This window comes from Canis lupus, chromosome 22, assembly GCF_048164855.1.
Source record: "Canis lupus baileyi chromosome 22, mCanLup2.hap1, whole genome shotgun sequence".
Classification (NCBI taxonomy): Eukaryota; Metazoa; Chordata; class Mammalia; order Carnivora; family Canidae; genus Canis; species Canis lupus.
The window spans coordinates 45,799,281-45,813,731 of NC_132859.1; the positions used below are offsets into that span (position 1 = coordinate 45,799,281).

General features: G+C 42.3%; 1 protein-coding gene across 1 annotated transcript in view; it reads left to right on the forward strand.

Annotated features, from left to right (window-relative positions):
* Positions 1 to 14,451, forward strand: part of TRANK1 (tetratricopeptide repeat and ankyrin repeat containing 1) — a 99,905-nt gene that overhangs the window by 48,182 nt on the left and 37,272 nt on the right. The window contains exons 9-12 of the mRNA XM_072793442.1: positions 986 to 1,156; positions 9,942 to 10,103; positions 12,184 to 12,438; positions 14,208 to 14,384. Of these exons, the coding sequence (XP_072649543.1) occupies positions 986 to 1,156; positions 9,942 to 10,103; positions 12,184 to 12,438; positions 14,208 to 14,384 (765 nt within the window). The remainder of the gene's footprint in view (positions 1 to 985; positions 1,157 to 9,941; positions 10,104 to 12,183; positions 12,439 to 14,207; positions 14,385 to 14,451) is intronic.

Genomic DNA, 14,451 nt, shown 5'->3' on the forward strand with positions numbered 1-14,451 from the left:
GGTCTCCAGGATCGCGCCCTGGGCCAAAGGCAGGCGCCAAACCGCTGCGCCACCCAGGGATCCCCTAGATTTCATGTTTGATTGAGTACCTGGGGGAGAAGGTGTGTGTGCACCAGGCAGGGGTTTGGAATCTGGGGGCCTGTCTTATAATTCTGTCTGCCTCAGTGAGATATTCCATGGATAAAAGTTTGACTTTAAATTTTGTCTCATTTTTGTAAATGGGAGAACGGCCATTGTGACTGGGGAGATGAAAGGGAGTGCCACGGACAGGATGATATTTAGGGTACAGGTGCCGTGTTAAGGCAGTGGATTTTAGGAAAGCCTGGGTATGGAAGTTGGAGATCAGGCATTGATTTGCTTAACCCTGTGCCCACGTAAGTCTTCGCACCCCCAGGGATACACCTGTTCCATTTGGAAAATTTTTGCATCTGTGATCGTGGAGATACCTTGATGCTTGGCTAATAGATACGTCAAAGCAGCAAATGGAGCTGGCAGCCAGAAGGTCAGGGCTGGGAGGGTTGAAACAGTAATGACAAAAAGACCCTGATTTGAAAGCAATCGCCACTTTCTTCTATCCCCAGACTTTTTTTTTTTTTTTTTTTCTGGAATAATATTCTGTTTTCTCTCTAGGGAATAAAGAAATCTGAAGTCACAGCTTGCTGTTATCCTTACAGCTGTAACTGTTGCCTAGTTACCAGATTCCCCCTCTCCTTGCTGGTTGCCAGGGAGAGGGGAGAAAGGTAGAGAGGAGCGCACTTCTGAACCTCTTAAAAGCTATTGTCCTACTCACTCCACATAGGACTCCTTGCTTCAAGGAGTTGGGCGGATTGCCCAAGGCCAGCAGTTTAGATTCTATAAGCAGAGGGACATTGGTCCCCTTGCCCGGGCTGCTTGGGCAGGGAACTGGGAGGAAGAGCACTCATGGGGACTTCTCCTTATGGAAGGAACCACGACAGTCCCCCTTTCTCCTTTTGGCCTGCTCTAGGACAGACAGAGGATGTGCAGATGCTCTTGCGCTTTGGGGCAGACCCTACCCTGCTGGATCGACAGTCCCGGTCTGCCATGGATGTCCTGAAGAGGAATAAGAACTTCAAAGCCATTGAGAAAATCAACAGTCACTTGGAAAAGCTGGCCGTCTGTTCTAAGGACCTATCAGGTACAGCTTCTAGTGAAGTAACTTTTTTGGAGGGTGGTGGTACCGTGACCTTAGATACAAATCAGTGTACACTTTCTTAGTATATGAAGATGGAAGTGAGACCCCCCACCCCAGTCTTTGGAAAACTTGTTTTTTTTTTTTTTGAAAGATAGAGATAACTCTTATTTAGAGGGTGTCTATGATATCCCAATAACGTTGCCAGGTCTCTTTTGGGGAGTTTGGGTGATTTTTTTTTTCCTGCATGCACATGGTGAAAAAAAGGAAAAAAGGTCATATAGGACAGAGGCTAACAAAAAATCAAGCCTACGCCTCAGAAGCAACTACAACCAACAATTTAAAATACGTTCATAACTCTGAAATAGATATGGTTTATCAGTTTGGGGCAGCATCTATTGACTAACTGCTATATAGGATGAAATGCAACAAGTTAGTGCCAACTGTTGAATTTTGCCCAGTAATGTCATTTGTGTCATTTACATTCTGTTCCTTGGCTCTAAGTGTCCTGTGCCTCATCCATAGATGAACTGTAGAAATGAAAAACCAGTAAATGGCATTTACATGGTGGTACTATGATTATGTAAATGATTATGTAAATTGTGTTCTACAACTGAGAGCATAGCAGAACCCATAGAAAAGAATCACCAAATGTTCTGAAAACTTTGCTCTTTAAATGTGATACCATTTAAGCATCCTGATTAATAAGCTATACACACACACGTCATTGTGTGTACATATATATATGTATGTATACGTATATATAGCTTGGACCTTATTTAGACTTTCCCTTTTTTTTAATTTATTTTCTTTTTTTTTATTTATTTATGATAGTCACAGAGAGAGAGAGAGAGAGAGAGAGGCAGAGACACAGGGAGAGGGAGAAGCAGGCTCCATGCACCGGGAGCCCGATGTGGGATTCGATCCCGGGTCTCCAGGATCGCGCCCTGGGCCAAAGGCAGGCGGTAAACCGCTGCGCCACCCAGGGAGCCCCCTTTTTTTTCTTTTCTTTTTTTTAAAATTTTTTTTTAATTTAGACTTTCAATTTAGATTTCAGCCCTAGCGTGTGTGTGTGTGCGTGTGTGTGTGTGTGTGTATTATGCTTCCTTTAGTTCTTGCACTCATATATGACTTTATGGTTCATGTTGTCTGTTTAGATGTCTCTTTTGATCTGCTAGACTACCTACTCAAGCAAGTTTTTCCTGGAAGAGCATAGATGGTAGATTTACAGAGTTTTTGAGAATGTCTTTATGTTGTCCTTATATTGATTGAATATAGGCATTGTATTTTTGAATATAGGCATTGTATCTCATCGATTTTAAATCGCAGTTTCCTCCCCACATTTTAACATCTTTAGAATTGGAATATGTTTCAACCATTGGTGACAGGTCAGTTTTATGTCAGCTGTTTCTGGTGTATCCAACAATTCATAAGATCTTAAGTTTATGAAATATACTGTAAAACCTTGTTCCTCACAACTTTGAGGAAATCATGTCATTGTATTCTAACCTAATTGTATTTGCTACTGATTAGAAGTATGATGTCAGTCTCATTTATTTTTCCTTCTAGGATTTTCTTTGTCCTTTGAGGTTTGAAACGTCTCTGCTAAGTTTCTAGGTTTCCTTATATATTCTTCTTACTTGGCTCTTGCTGGCCCCTTTCAATCTAACTTTTTAATAAGCTCAGGGAAATTTATCTTCTGTCATTTTGTTTCCTTCTGATGTCTCTTTGCTGCAATTGTTAAATGGCTGAGTTTCCTGAATTTATAACATGTCTTTCCACTTTCCCTACTGTTTTCTAGATACATTTTCTCCCCAGACCTTTAACTTGGTCTATAGCTTTTCCTTTTATAACTCACCTTGCCCATTGTATTTTTTAATTTGGAAACTCAGTTTTTTTTAAAAGATCTTAATTATTTATTCATGGGAGACACACAGAGAGAAGCAGAGATACAGGTGGAGGGAGAAGCAGGCTCCCCACAGGGAGCCCAACGCAGGTTTCAATCCCACGACCCCAGGATCACAACGTAAGCCAAAGGCAGATGTTCAACCACTGAGCCACCCAGGCATCCCTGGAAACTCAAGTTTAATTTTCAAGAATGCTTGTTCTCTGATTTTTTTCTCATTTATGGCAGCTTTTGCTTGTTTTACATTTGCCACCTCTTCCTGAAAGGTAGGAAAGAATATTGAGTTTTTTTTTTTTTTCTAAAAGAATTATCTTCCTCTTTTCTCTGAATTGTTTGTTTCTTTTGGGGTTGGTAGATTAATTTTCTTGTTTCCCTTTTGTGCTGTTGCTTTTCTTTAATTATCTTCTAATCTTTGGATGGTTTGTGTGCATGAATGAGGGACTAACTGATTAATACTTAATAGATGGTTAGTGTGTTTACTGGAGTTACTTGGATGCATTTCCCCAGAAACACTCTCCCCACTGGAGTGGGTAAGTAGGTGGCAAATTGAAGTCAGCACACTGAGTGTATGTGTTGGCGTGGGAGGCAGTTGGACAGGCAGGGATCATTGGGATTGCCAGGGTCAGGAATGTTTCACATGGGGAAGAAGCTGCTTTTCATTGGCCCCGTCATTGCCCTATCTATGTTTTCATTTTCATTTACTTATTTAAAATATCTTCTATTTTTGTGAGATCACTGGAATGAGGGGAAAGAAGTGTGTTTGTAGAGTTCTTTGTTTTTCATGGATTTTTTAAAAAGCTGTGATATATCATGTTTAGTCTTAAAAGACCCCTGTGTAAGGACTTGCAGTTTCTTCTGTGAGGAAGTATGATTAATAAATCACTGTGAAATGCTTTGTGAGAGTTTATGGCTGAAATCTCAGCCTCAGGATGGTTTCTACTGTTTGAGAAATTGAAACTAACCAGATTTCTTTGCCAGTGAATTTCCATGTTTTAAAGTAACAACAAAAACGGGCCACCAGTTAATGGTAGAAAATGCCTGATTTATTTACAGATTTTTCACTTAAATTTATTTTTTTTTGCAATTAATTCTAACCTTAATTCTTAGAATACTGCACATGTGTATGTGTATGCTATATATGGTGTTATAGACTTTAAATGCATAAGTCATGAATTTTTGTTTAGTTTTTAAAGTTTTTATTTTTTCAGTTTTTAAAAAAATATAATAGAACCTTTGAAATCTGCTAATCCTAAAAACTGCTTAGTTTCTGAGACAGAGTCTCACTCTCCTTCCCTCTCCCCCCTTCACCAACTAAATTTGTGGCTCAGGTTTGGAACCAGGAGAAGAACCTCCATAGAATAGCAGTTGGTTCCCTTTTTACTTATTAGAATTCAGTTATGCTCGCTTGGGAAGAAAGGCACATTCAAGAGCAATGTGCTTCGTTCCAAGCCTGCCTTTTGGCTCACTGGGTAGTTTGTGATGATCATGAATGCAGTGAAGCCCACGGACCCCAATACTCACTGGTAAGCTTATTGGATGTTAGTACTTTAAAGTTTTTCAGACCATCGACGGTGAATTTTTCCTTGCCGTGCTAGAAGAATATTGAAAGACTTAGGGAAACGCTGCGTGTAAAAAAAAAAAAAAATAGAAAAGAAACCGATAAAAATCGGACAAGTGGAGAATGACAGTTGTCAAGGCTAATGAGTTGGAGTCTTCTGGTCACGCACTTCCCAAAGACTCCTAGCAACAAAACCATTGTAGAAGTCAGTATTGGAATGTGACGTATGTACTGAATATCATGGTTACTTTGTGCATCCACATGGCTGTATAGATCTGTATGCATACATTTTGTTCCTAAGATTTTGCCAGTGGCACACAAACTTTAAAGCCTGAGGTGGGGGCCTGGGGAATCTTTGTAGATGAGGACCATACAATATAATTTTCTGTACTGATGTAAATGTTCTGTATCTGCTCTGTCTCCTATGATAGCCTGTGGTCACGTATGACTTTTGAGCACTTGAAATGGGTGTGACTCACCCAACAGAAGAATTGAGATTCTAATTTTATTTAATTCATTTTAATTTTACATAATTAAGCTATGGCCACTGTAATGGATAGTGTAGTTTTAGACTTTAGCTCCAGCATGGTCTTTTTAACCAGGGTAGTGATTGAGGAGACAGGCAAAGCGAGGGCCTGTGGCCATGGGCATAAAGGTAGATCTCCAGTCATAAGAATGAAGATTTTATGGACTTTAATCCCTCCCTATCCTCACACATTAATGGGCTTGATGGAAGCATACTATCTTTGGGAAGAGCTACTGCTGGGAAGTCTTTTTTTATTTTTTTTTTAAATATTTTTTTCTTTATTTATTTATGATAGTCACACAGAGAGAGAGAGAGAGAGAGGCAGAGACATAGGCAGAGGGAGAAGCAGGCTCCATGCACCGGGAGCCCGACGTGGGATTCGATCCCAGGTCTCCAGGATCGCGCCCTGGGCCAAAGGCAGGCGCCAAACCGCTGCGCCACCCAGGGATCCCTGGGAAGTCTTTTTTTAAAAAGATTTTATTTATTTATTAATGAGACACACACACACACACACAGAGAGAGAGAGAGAGAGAGAAAGGCAGAGACATAGGCAGAGGGAGAAGCAGGCTCCACGCAGGAAGCCTGATGTAGGACTTGATCCTGGAACTCCAGGATCATGCCCTGATTTGAAGGCAGACGCTCAACCACTGAGCCACCCAGGCATCCCCTACTGCTGGGGAGTTTGATACCCTTGTCCTGACCTGAGCCCACGGACTTAATAATTTCGGTTTTTTACATCTGTAGTCCCAAGTAAAGAAACATCAGGATGCTAGCTTTTTGTACCCAGATGAACAATGTTCTAATTTATAGACTAGGATAAAAAATGCTCTCACCCTTTGTTCATCCTGAGCATTGCTGTGCAGCATTTTGGTGATTATGGTGATGATGACTTTGGAGAGGGTGGGGGTGGCTTTTGCATCAAGGTGAGAAATAAAGTGTCTTGCTGAATGAAGATTTCTGCTGTTTTCTAAACCCGAGCATCCTGATATTAACAGGAACCATTTGAGACCCTGTTAAAATGCAGATTTTGATTTAGCAGTTCAGGACAGGACTTGAAATCCTGCAGTTCTTGCACAGTACCAGGGGGAGCCAGAGCCCACTTGGAGGAGTAAGTTTTTACTCCTCAGCAGTCAGGACTATATACAGCAGTACCCTCCTTATTTGCAGGGGAAACAATCCAAGCTTCCTAGTGGATGCCTGAAACTGTGGATAGTACTGAACCCTGTATGTACTATGTTTTTTCCTATACGTACGTCTCATAGGTTTAATTTATAAATTATGCCAAGTGGGAGAGTAACAGCAATAATTCATAATAAAATAGAACAGTTATAAAAGTTACATGAATGTGGTCTCTCTCTCTCAAAACACCTGATTATACTGCAGTCACCCTTCTTGTGATGATATGGATGATAAAATGCCTACCTGATGAGGTGAAAAAGAATGACATAGTTACTATGACAGAGCAGTAGGCTACTACTGACTTTTTTTTTTTGAGATTTATTTATTTATTATTTTAGAGAAAGAGTGTGTGGGAGGGGGCAGAGGGAGGCGTAGAGAGAGAATCTCACCCTGACTCTGCTGAGCGCGGAGCCTGGTGCAGGGCTCGATCCTACGACCCTGAGATCATGTCCTGAGCCGAAACCAAGACTCAGATGCTTAACCAATTGAGCCACGCAGTTGCCCCTAGTGCTGACATCCTGACGATTTGTCATAGGAGGATCATCTGGTTCTGGACTGCTGACCGCGGTTCACCTGGAACCCTGGAAAGTGAAACTTACCTCTCTTTACCAGCCTCTCACGGCTACCACCAGGTGGCAGCATGTCCCCCTCTCTGGCCGTTGTTGCTCCTCTCAGGACCAAGATTCTAGCGAGCTTTTGTTCTCCTCCTGGTTCCTAATCTCTGATTCACTCAGTGAGAACCATTCCAGGCCTCTGAGGCCTTCCCTCTGCTGCTCCAGTGGTAACCAGCTGCTTTCTGTGCTCATGCAGGCACCTCATGCACAGCCCTCAGAGGACACTGGAACCTTCTCTTTGTGTGGGTTTTCCCCATAGTCCCAGCCTGGGACTCAGAGGCCCTAACGCCTCTGTCATCTTCCCATCTCTCAGCACCAAGACGTGCCCTGTTTTCAGTAAATGCAAGTGTCTGGAATCAACCTACAGGATGCTCACGATACTTTTTCCTGATTATAAAAGCAATGTTTTATTTTTTAAAAATTTACAAAATGTAGGAAAGAAAAAACAAGAAAATATTAATTCTCCATAAACTCACCTGTCCCCACAAATAAATATAAATATATTTATTTATATATGTAGATTCGGTCATTTAGTCTTATTCCATGCTTTACATTTTTAAAAATTTTTTTTATTCCATGCTTTTTAAATTATACACTTTATAAAAATGAAATGGGTACATAAATTTAAATTGATAAAATGTGTACTAAAACTTAACCAGTTTTGCCATTCTTAGCTTGAAAGGAAAATGTCAGGTAAAAGCAAAATCTCCTTTTGAAATGATTTATCCCTATTTTCTAACACTTCTGAGCACTACTGAAACTTTGGATATCTCTTTTTGTTTTAATTTTTAAAAAAGATTTTATTTATTTATTCATGAGAGACATACAGGCAGAGACACAGGCAGAGGGAAAAGCAGGCTTCCCATGGGGAGAGAAGCAGACTTCCTGTGGGGAGTCTGATGTGGGACTCGATCCCAGGACCCCAGGATCATGTCCTGACCCGAAGGCAGATGCTCAACCACTGAGCCAGCCAGGTGTCCCTGTTTTAATTTTCAGTTTTGAATCTGCTTCTATATCTCTACTAAATATCATTGTAGAAAATTTGTAAAAACATAGTTTTATGTAAAAACAAAAATGTATTGTAATTATACTTTGGCATATTTTATTCAATCTTTTTGTTGATGGTGTTCAGCACTTATTAGTGATCTTTTAAAAAACAATCTGTGATTATAATGTATAAGCAACTTCATATATATATGTGTGTATATATATATGCATTTTAAAGATTTTATTTATTAGAGAGAGAGCATGAGAGTGAGAGCCCAAGGGAGGTGGGGGACAGAGGGAGAAGGAGCAGCAGTCTCCCCATTGAGCAGGGAGCACCCAACACAGGGCTCAATCCCAGGCAAATGCTTAACTGACTAAGCCACCCAGGCTCCCCAGCAACTTTATCTTCTGATGTTTCTTCTATCTCTTACTAAGCTTGTGGAATATTTAGAAAACAAAAAAACCCAGACAAATTCAGAGTAATAAGCAAGTCCCCCACGTCTATCCAGAGGTACCATCACCAGCGCCTTTCCTTTCATGCATCTTTACATTGTTGATATCATTCTCTCATTTCTTTCCTGACATGTGGAACTTTCTCTGATCCATTGCATAACTATCCTGAACCAGACAACTATGCATATATTATTATACAACTGCATCTAATTGTCTGTATTGTCCAGCTTAGTCTATTTCTCTTAAGTGTCAAATGACTTTTAGGCCAGTTTTCCTAGTGGGAGAATGATGTTCTAGAAAGGATTTTAATGATATCAGGCCAGGGGGACAAGTAACACATGATAGTGAAGGAAGTTGCTCCTTTTCTGAGAGTCCTAATTCTCTGTACTATGATTTTTTTTTAAAGATTTATGTATTTATTCATGAGGGACACACACAGAGAGAGGCAGAGACATAGATAGAGGGAGAAGCAGTCTTCCTGTGGGGGGCCTGACGTGGGCCCTGGGATCACGACCTGAGCCGAAGGCAGATGCTCAACCACTGAGCCACCCAGGTGTCCCTCAGTAAGATTCTATTTTTTTGAAAAGATTTTATTTATTTATTCATGAGAGACACAGAGAGAGGCAGAGACACACAGGCAGAGGGAGAAGCAGTTTCCCTGCAGGGAACCCAATGTGGGACTCGATCCCAGAACACCCTGAGCTGAAGGCAGACATTCAACCACTGAGCTACCCAGGCATCCCGAGTGAGATTCTCTTTTAAGCAAGGGTGCTTTTTGAGTATATCACCCAATACCAAATAAAGCTTGTGTCCTTTTCAATATTCTGTCAGTGGGGTTTTTCAAATCATGGCTGCTTTCTCAAATAAATTGAACCAAAGGGCTATTGTCTTCCCTTCTTTGGCCTAAGAGGTGGCTCCTTCCTCTTGGATTTTTCTGCTGGCCATTAAGATGCATGGGTGGCTGGCCTCCTCTTGCTGTTAAGTCCATCAACTGTCATCAGCTATCTAAAGCTGTGTAACAAACCGCTCCCAAAATTTAGTCACTTTAACCAACAAGTGTTTATTTTGCTCCTGATCCTGCAGTTCACCCCAGTTTAGGCTGGGCTGTTCTCATAGTTTTACCTGAATTCCTCTAAGCAGCTGTGGTCTTGCTGATCTTGGCCAGGCTCTTTCACATCCATGGACCCTCAGTTTGGAAAACTGGACTGATTCCTCTTTGATCTAGGCTGTCTCTTGTTCTGCCAAAGTTGAGACTGGACCTGTTCACGTGGCAGAGGTCAGGGTCTCAAGAGAGTGACTAGAACTAAGGCAGGCTTTTGGGGGCCCCACCTTCTTAGAACCAGCACAAAAATCACACCCACTGCCTTGTCTTGGTCATAGGAAGTCCAGAAGCCAGCCCAGAATCCAGGGTAGGGAGGAGACTAGGCTCCACCTCTCAATGGAAGGAGACACAGAATCACTGGGCAAAGCAAGTGCGTATGCAGAGGGGTGGAGGGGTGGAGGTAATTTTTGCCATCTCCCACACCAGTGATCTCTGGATTTGGAAGCGTTACCTCCTTGTTTCGCAGGACTGAACAATGGTGATGGACCTGTAAGTGAGGCTGACATTTTCCGGAAGGCCTCTGAGCAGCTGGTGAAGTACATGAACTCAGGAAACCAGCTACTGCAGAAGAACTTTCTGAAGCAGGAAGTAGTTCAGAGGTTCTTGCGCCTCCTTTCTTCTCTGCAAGGTAACTTTCCTTATGACATAGGCTCGTTTGTGCCAAAGATGACATACACTCATTAGAAGTCTTTTCTAATATCTTTAAAGGAATTAATTAAAAAAATAACTCTAATAAGCTATGGGTAAAATATCCAAATAGCACAGAACATTATTCAGTGGGAGATCTAGATCATCCACCCTGAGTGTCAGTCTCTGTTTCTGGTTTTTCAGGTATCTTAGAATTGCTTCTGCAGATACGATCTCTTTTTAAATACCATGGCTATTTCTCTCTTCTCTAGATATTGGCTAATGTTGGTATATAAAGTTATTATAGAATTGAATATTAATTTTTTTCACCGTGGGGAAATCAGGAAAGTTCTACAAAAGAACTTCAGATGACACATTTTAGATAATAATTAGGGAAGATTATAGAAACCCTAAGTAGGTGAAATTGAGTATTTTTTAAATTGGTAGTTGGTATGGGCTGTAACGCATTCACTTGGATCATTCAGAGGTTCTGAGATTTCTTAATTTTCCAGAGAATGTGGAAAGCAGTGGCCAGCGGAACACAAATGCTCTTCAGGGTATACAGCAGATCTTAATGTTTTAAGGCTTGGGGTTTTACATTTTCTTTTTTTTTTTTTAAGATTTTATTTATTTATTCATGAGAGCACAGAGAGAGAGAGGCAGAGACACAGGCAGAGGAAGAAGCAGGCTCCATGTGGGGAGCCTGATGTGGGACTCAATCCCGGGACTCCAGGATCACGCCCTGGGCTGAACGCAGGCACCAAACCGCTGAGCCACCAAGCGATCCCCTGGAGTTTTACATTTTCATCTTAATTCTACCACTTAGCAGATCTGTGACCTAGATCCAATGATTAAACTTCTTTTTTTTTTTAACTTTTTTTTTCAAAATTTTATTTTTTGATTCATGAGAGAGACAGAGAGAGGCAGAGACACAGGCAGAGGGAGGAGCAGGCTCTCTGTGGGGAACCTGATGCGAGACTTGATCCCAGGACCCCAGGATCACACCCTCAGCCAAAGGCAGACCTCAACCACTGAGCCACCCAGGTGTCCCCCAATTATTTAACTTAAGCTTCAGTTCCTTCACTTTTGCATTAGCTAGGGTACTAATCTCCTGAGATGATGGATGTGTAGCACTTAGTCCAGGGTCCTGCACACTGAATTGGTTTTCTTGTTTTCAAATTAAATATTAAATATTAAAATGGATATTCATGTTAGAAATCTTAATCTTAGGAAGTAAAAACTAGCAAATGCAAATTAATTTGCTCTTACGTAGATTAACTCTTGATCTCTTCCCTTCATGTCCTCCCAGCTTTCTTCCTGGTAGTGTTGCCAGACAAATTATAGAATGCTGGTTGAATTATAATTTTGAATAAACAGTGAATATAGTTGAAGTATGTCCAAGATATTGCATGAACTATACTAAAATTTTATTTGTTGTTTATGTCAAATCCAAGTTTAACTGGCATCCTACAATTTTATTTGCTAAATCTGACAATTTACTTACTGAAGACCTCTTTTAGAAGTTTTCCATCCAGAGGATATACCAGCATCATGGACTGGGATAACCATTGTTCTGTCTCCATACCTCAGAGATCAAATGGAAATACTTAGCGTATCATGATATGAAATTAAGAATTGAGGATGAAACCATCCTCTCACCGCTACCTGATGACTCTTAACTTTTCAGTTATTCTGTGGTGTCTCCCTGTATGTCAGTGCTCCTTAAGCAGAACACACTTTTAATATTATGCAAAATTTAAGCTAGGCTCTTCTGATCGCAGTAGAATGTCCTGACTCACATTTTCTCCCAAGACACAGTCACATTCTCCTCTCCTCCTGGGCCAGACTCTCTTTAGAGTATTTCTAACCTTTCCAAGAAGATCACATGGCTGGTGCTTATACCAACGCTTACGAGTGGTTGAGTAGCTGCCCAAAGTAATTACTTGTTTATATTTTCCTTGGAGGTTAAAAATACTGACCGATAATTCATGTTAATTACTCCTAGATATGTTGGGTGGTATTTGGGGACAGGAAGCATATGAACCTTTTTTTGGAGTGTGGCATATTCTTATTTTTGAAAGAAATTCCTCCTGACCTGGTCTGTGACATTAACCGTGACTGCGCCAACACCTTCATCAAGTTTTTACTGGAGAAACAGAAATGGCTGGAAGTGCTTCTGCTGCTGACCCGCAAAGTAAGTGGGGAGCCACCGTTGGGAGACTGTCTCATCAAGGGCTGCAACTTCTCAGACCTTGACCTCTGCGCTGTCATCCCCCGTCTCAGCGCCTGGGATCCTCGGAGGATGCAGCTCCTGGGCTGCCTTATCGACAGTGGAGGTGAGAATGCCTGTTATGAGCACTGGAGACTTGTCCCTTGGGATGCCAGGCCACCTCTGGTCCTGGGTCTTTCACATGATTTTGGAGATGCCTTTAAATTTTGCCCCATTCTCTTCCTCCATAGCTTCTCATTTGCAACAGTGACCAGATTAATGCCCTGTCAGTGGGTGCGGGCCTCTAGGAGCTCTGTGTCTTTGTGAACTCCAGTCTGCTCCGTTGTCTTTCCTTCTGCCTTGTGTGAGAAATTGCAGGTGCATGGAGGGGCCCCTTGGTCCCAGATGTGGCCCACAGGGTCCTTTCCTTCTGACTGCCGGCTGGATTTTTCCCTGCACTCAGTATGCTGTGTGCATCCCTGTCAACTCTCCATTCTTTTCTAATCAGCAGATTAGGATTTGAGGTGCTTATTTTTAAAGAAACAGCCAAATAATTGGTGGGTGGAAGCATCTACCATTATAATCAGCACAATCACACTTGGCTGGATGTATGTCTGGAGAGTGCCAGGGTCTTGCTGGATTGGGTTTTATTTTATTTTTTTATACTGTAAAGATTTTATTTACTTATTTGAGAGAGAGAGAGAGAGAAAGAGAGAGAGAGAGAGAGAGAGAGCACGCGCACAAGTGGAGGGAAGGACAGAAGAAGATCGTGAGATCATGACCTGAGTGGAAGGCAGATGCTTAACCAACTGAGCCATGCAGGCGCTCTGGATTAGGTTTTATTTTAAAACTCATTTGGAAACACCAACCTCCTCCTGCCCCCATTTCCTGCCCCTCTACTAATGCCAGTACTAGTTATGTGGCCTTGGGCATGCTATTTCTGCCTCCATCTCCTTGTTTATAAAATGAGAATGATAACTTTCCCTTTTTCTCAGGGCTGTTTTGAATATTAAATGAGCTCACGCTTGCAGGTTCTTGGAAGAGCACTGTGTCCGAGTGGTTTGCTGCTTGCTTGGCTGTTTAAGAAGGAATGCCCTTTATTGGTCCTTAGCTCTCAAAATGCCAAAGTACAAACTCTTTGGGCATTGACTGTACCCACAGGTTCTAAGAGGTAGACAGAATGTCTTCTATAGCTTATTTCTTCAAAACCATTTCTCAACTGGAACGTTCCTACCTTTGCCTGGAAACTGTGGCTGTCATGGAATTCTGGTTTTATTCCTGAATCAGCAAGCACTTATGAAGTGCCTCCCTGGAATTAGGTGCTAGGGACCAAGAACAGCGTGAATGCGTAGCTGCTGTGGGGCATGGGAGTGTGCAGATCACAGGGGTGCAGGTCAGGGAGCCTGCAGTGCAGAGGGGAAGCATGGACTGAGCTAAAAGGAAGCTGATGTTGGGGGTGGAGAGTGTCAGGGAAGATGCCATTTGATGGTAGATGGGCATCCTCAGGAAGAAGCTTCATAGAAGCCAAGGGCATAGGGAGCCATGCTCATGTCCTGATCACTGATTATGTGTCAGGTAGGGTGTCAGGCAGGCACCAGGGTTTCCCATTGTTCATGGACCCTGTCCCCACTTCTGGGCAGTACTGAAGACGGGGGTCTGGAGACATGAAGGGGAGCAGGAGAGCCAGGAGAGGCACGGCCCATGAACAGGACACCTGAGGGAGTTGGGCTTTCATTCAGGGCTCTCAGAAGCCTTTGCCTTAGAAGTCCAGTCAGCATCAGCTCTTCCCTTGGAGTACATGGCAGAGTGGTCCCCTCCTCCTCAGGTGAGCCAGGCAGTCACTCGTCACAGGGTACATCCCTCACGGGGATGTGTCCATCTCCTCTGCCTCCTCAGCCTTGCCCGAAGGTCTCCAGGACAGCGAGGAGACACCGCTTGTCATGTGCCTGAAGCATGAAGACTTCGAGATGGCTTTTCTTCTCTTGACCAAGGGTGCAGACCCCCGAGGTATCTCCCTCACAGAAGGTGATACTCCTTTGCATGCGGCACTCCACATCTTTTTAGATATCAAAGGTAGGCCTTGATTTTTTTAAGCAGTCTTGTCCTTGAAGAGGAAGCTGGGTATTAGAAATGATGCTAT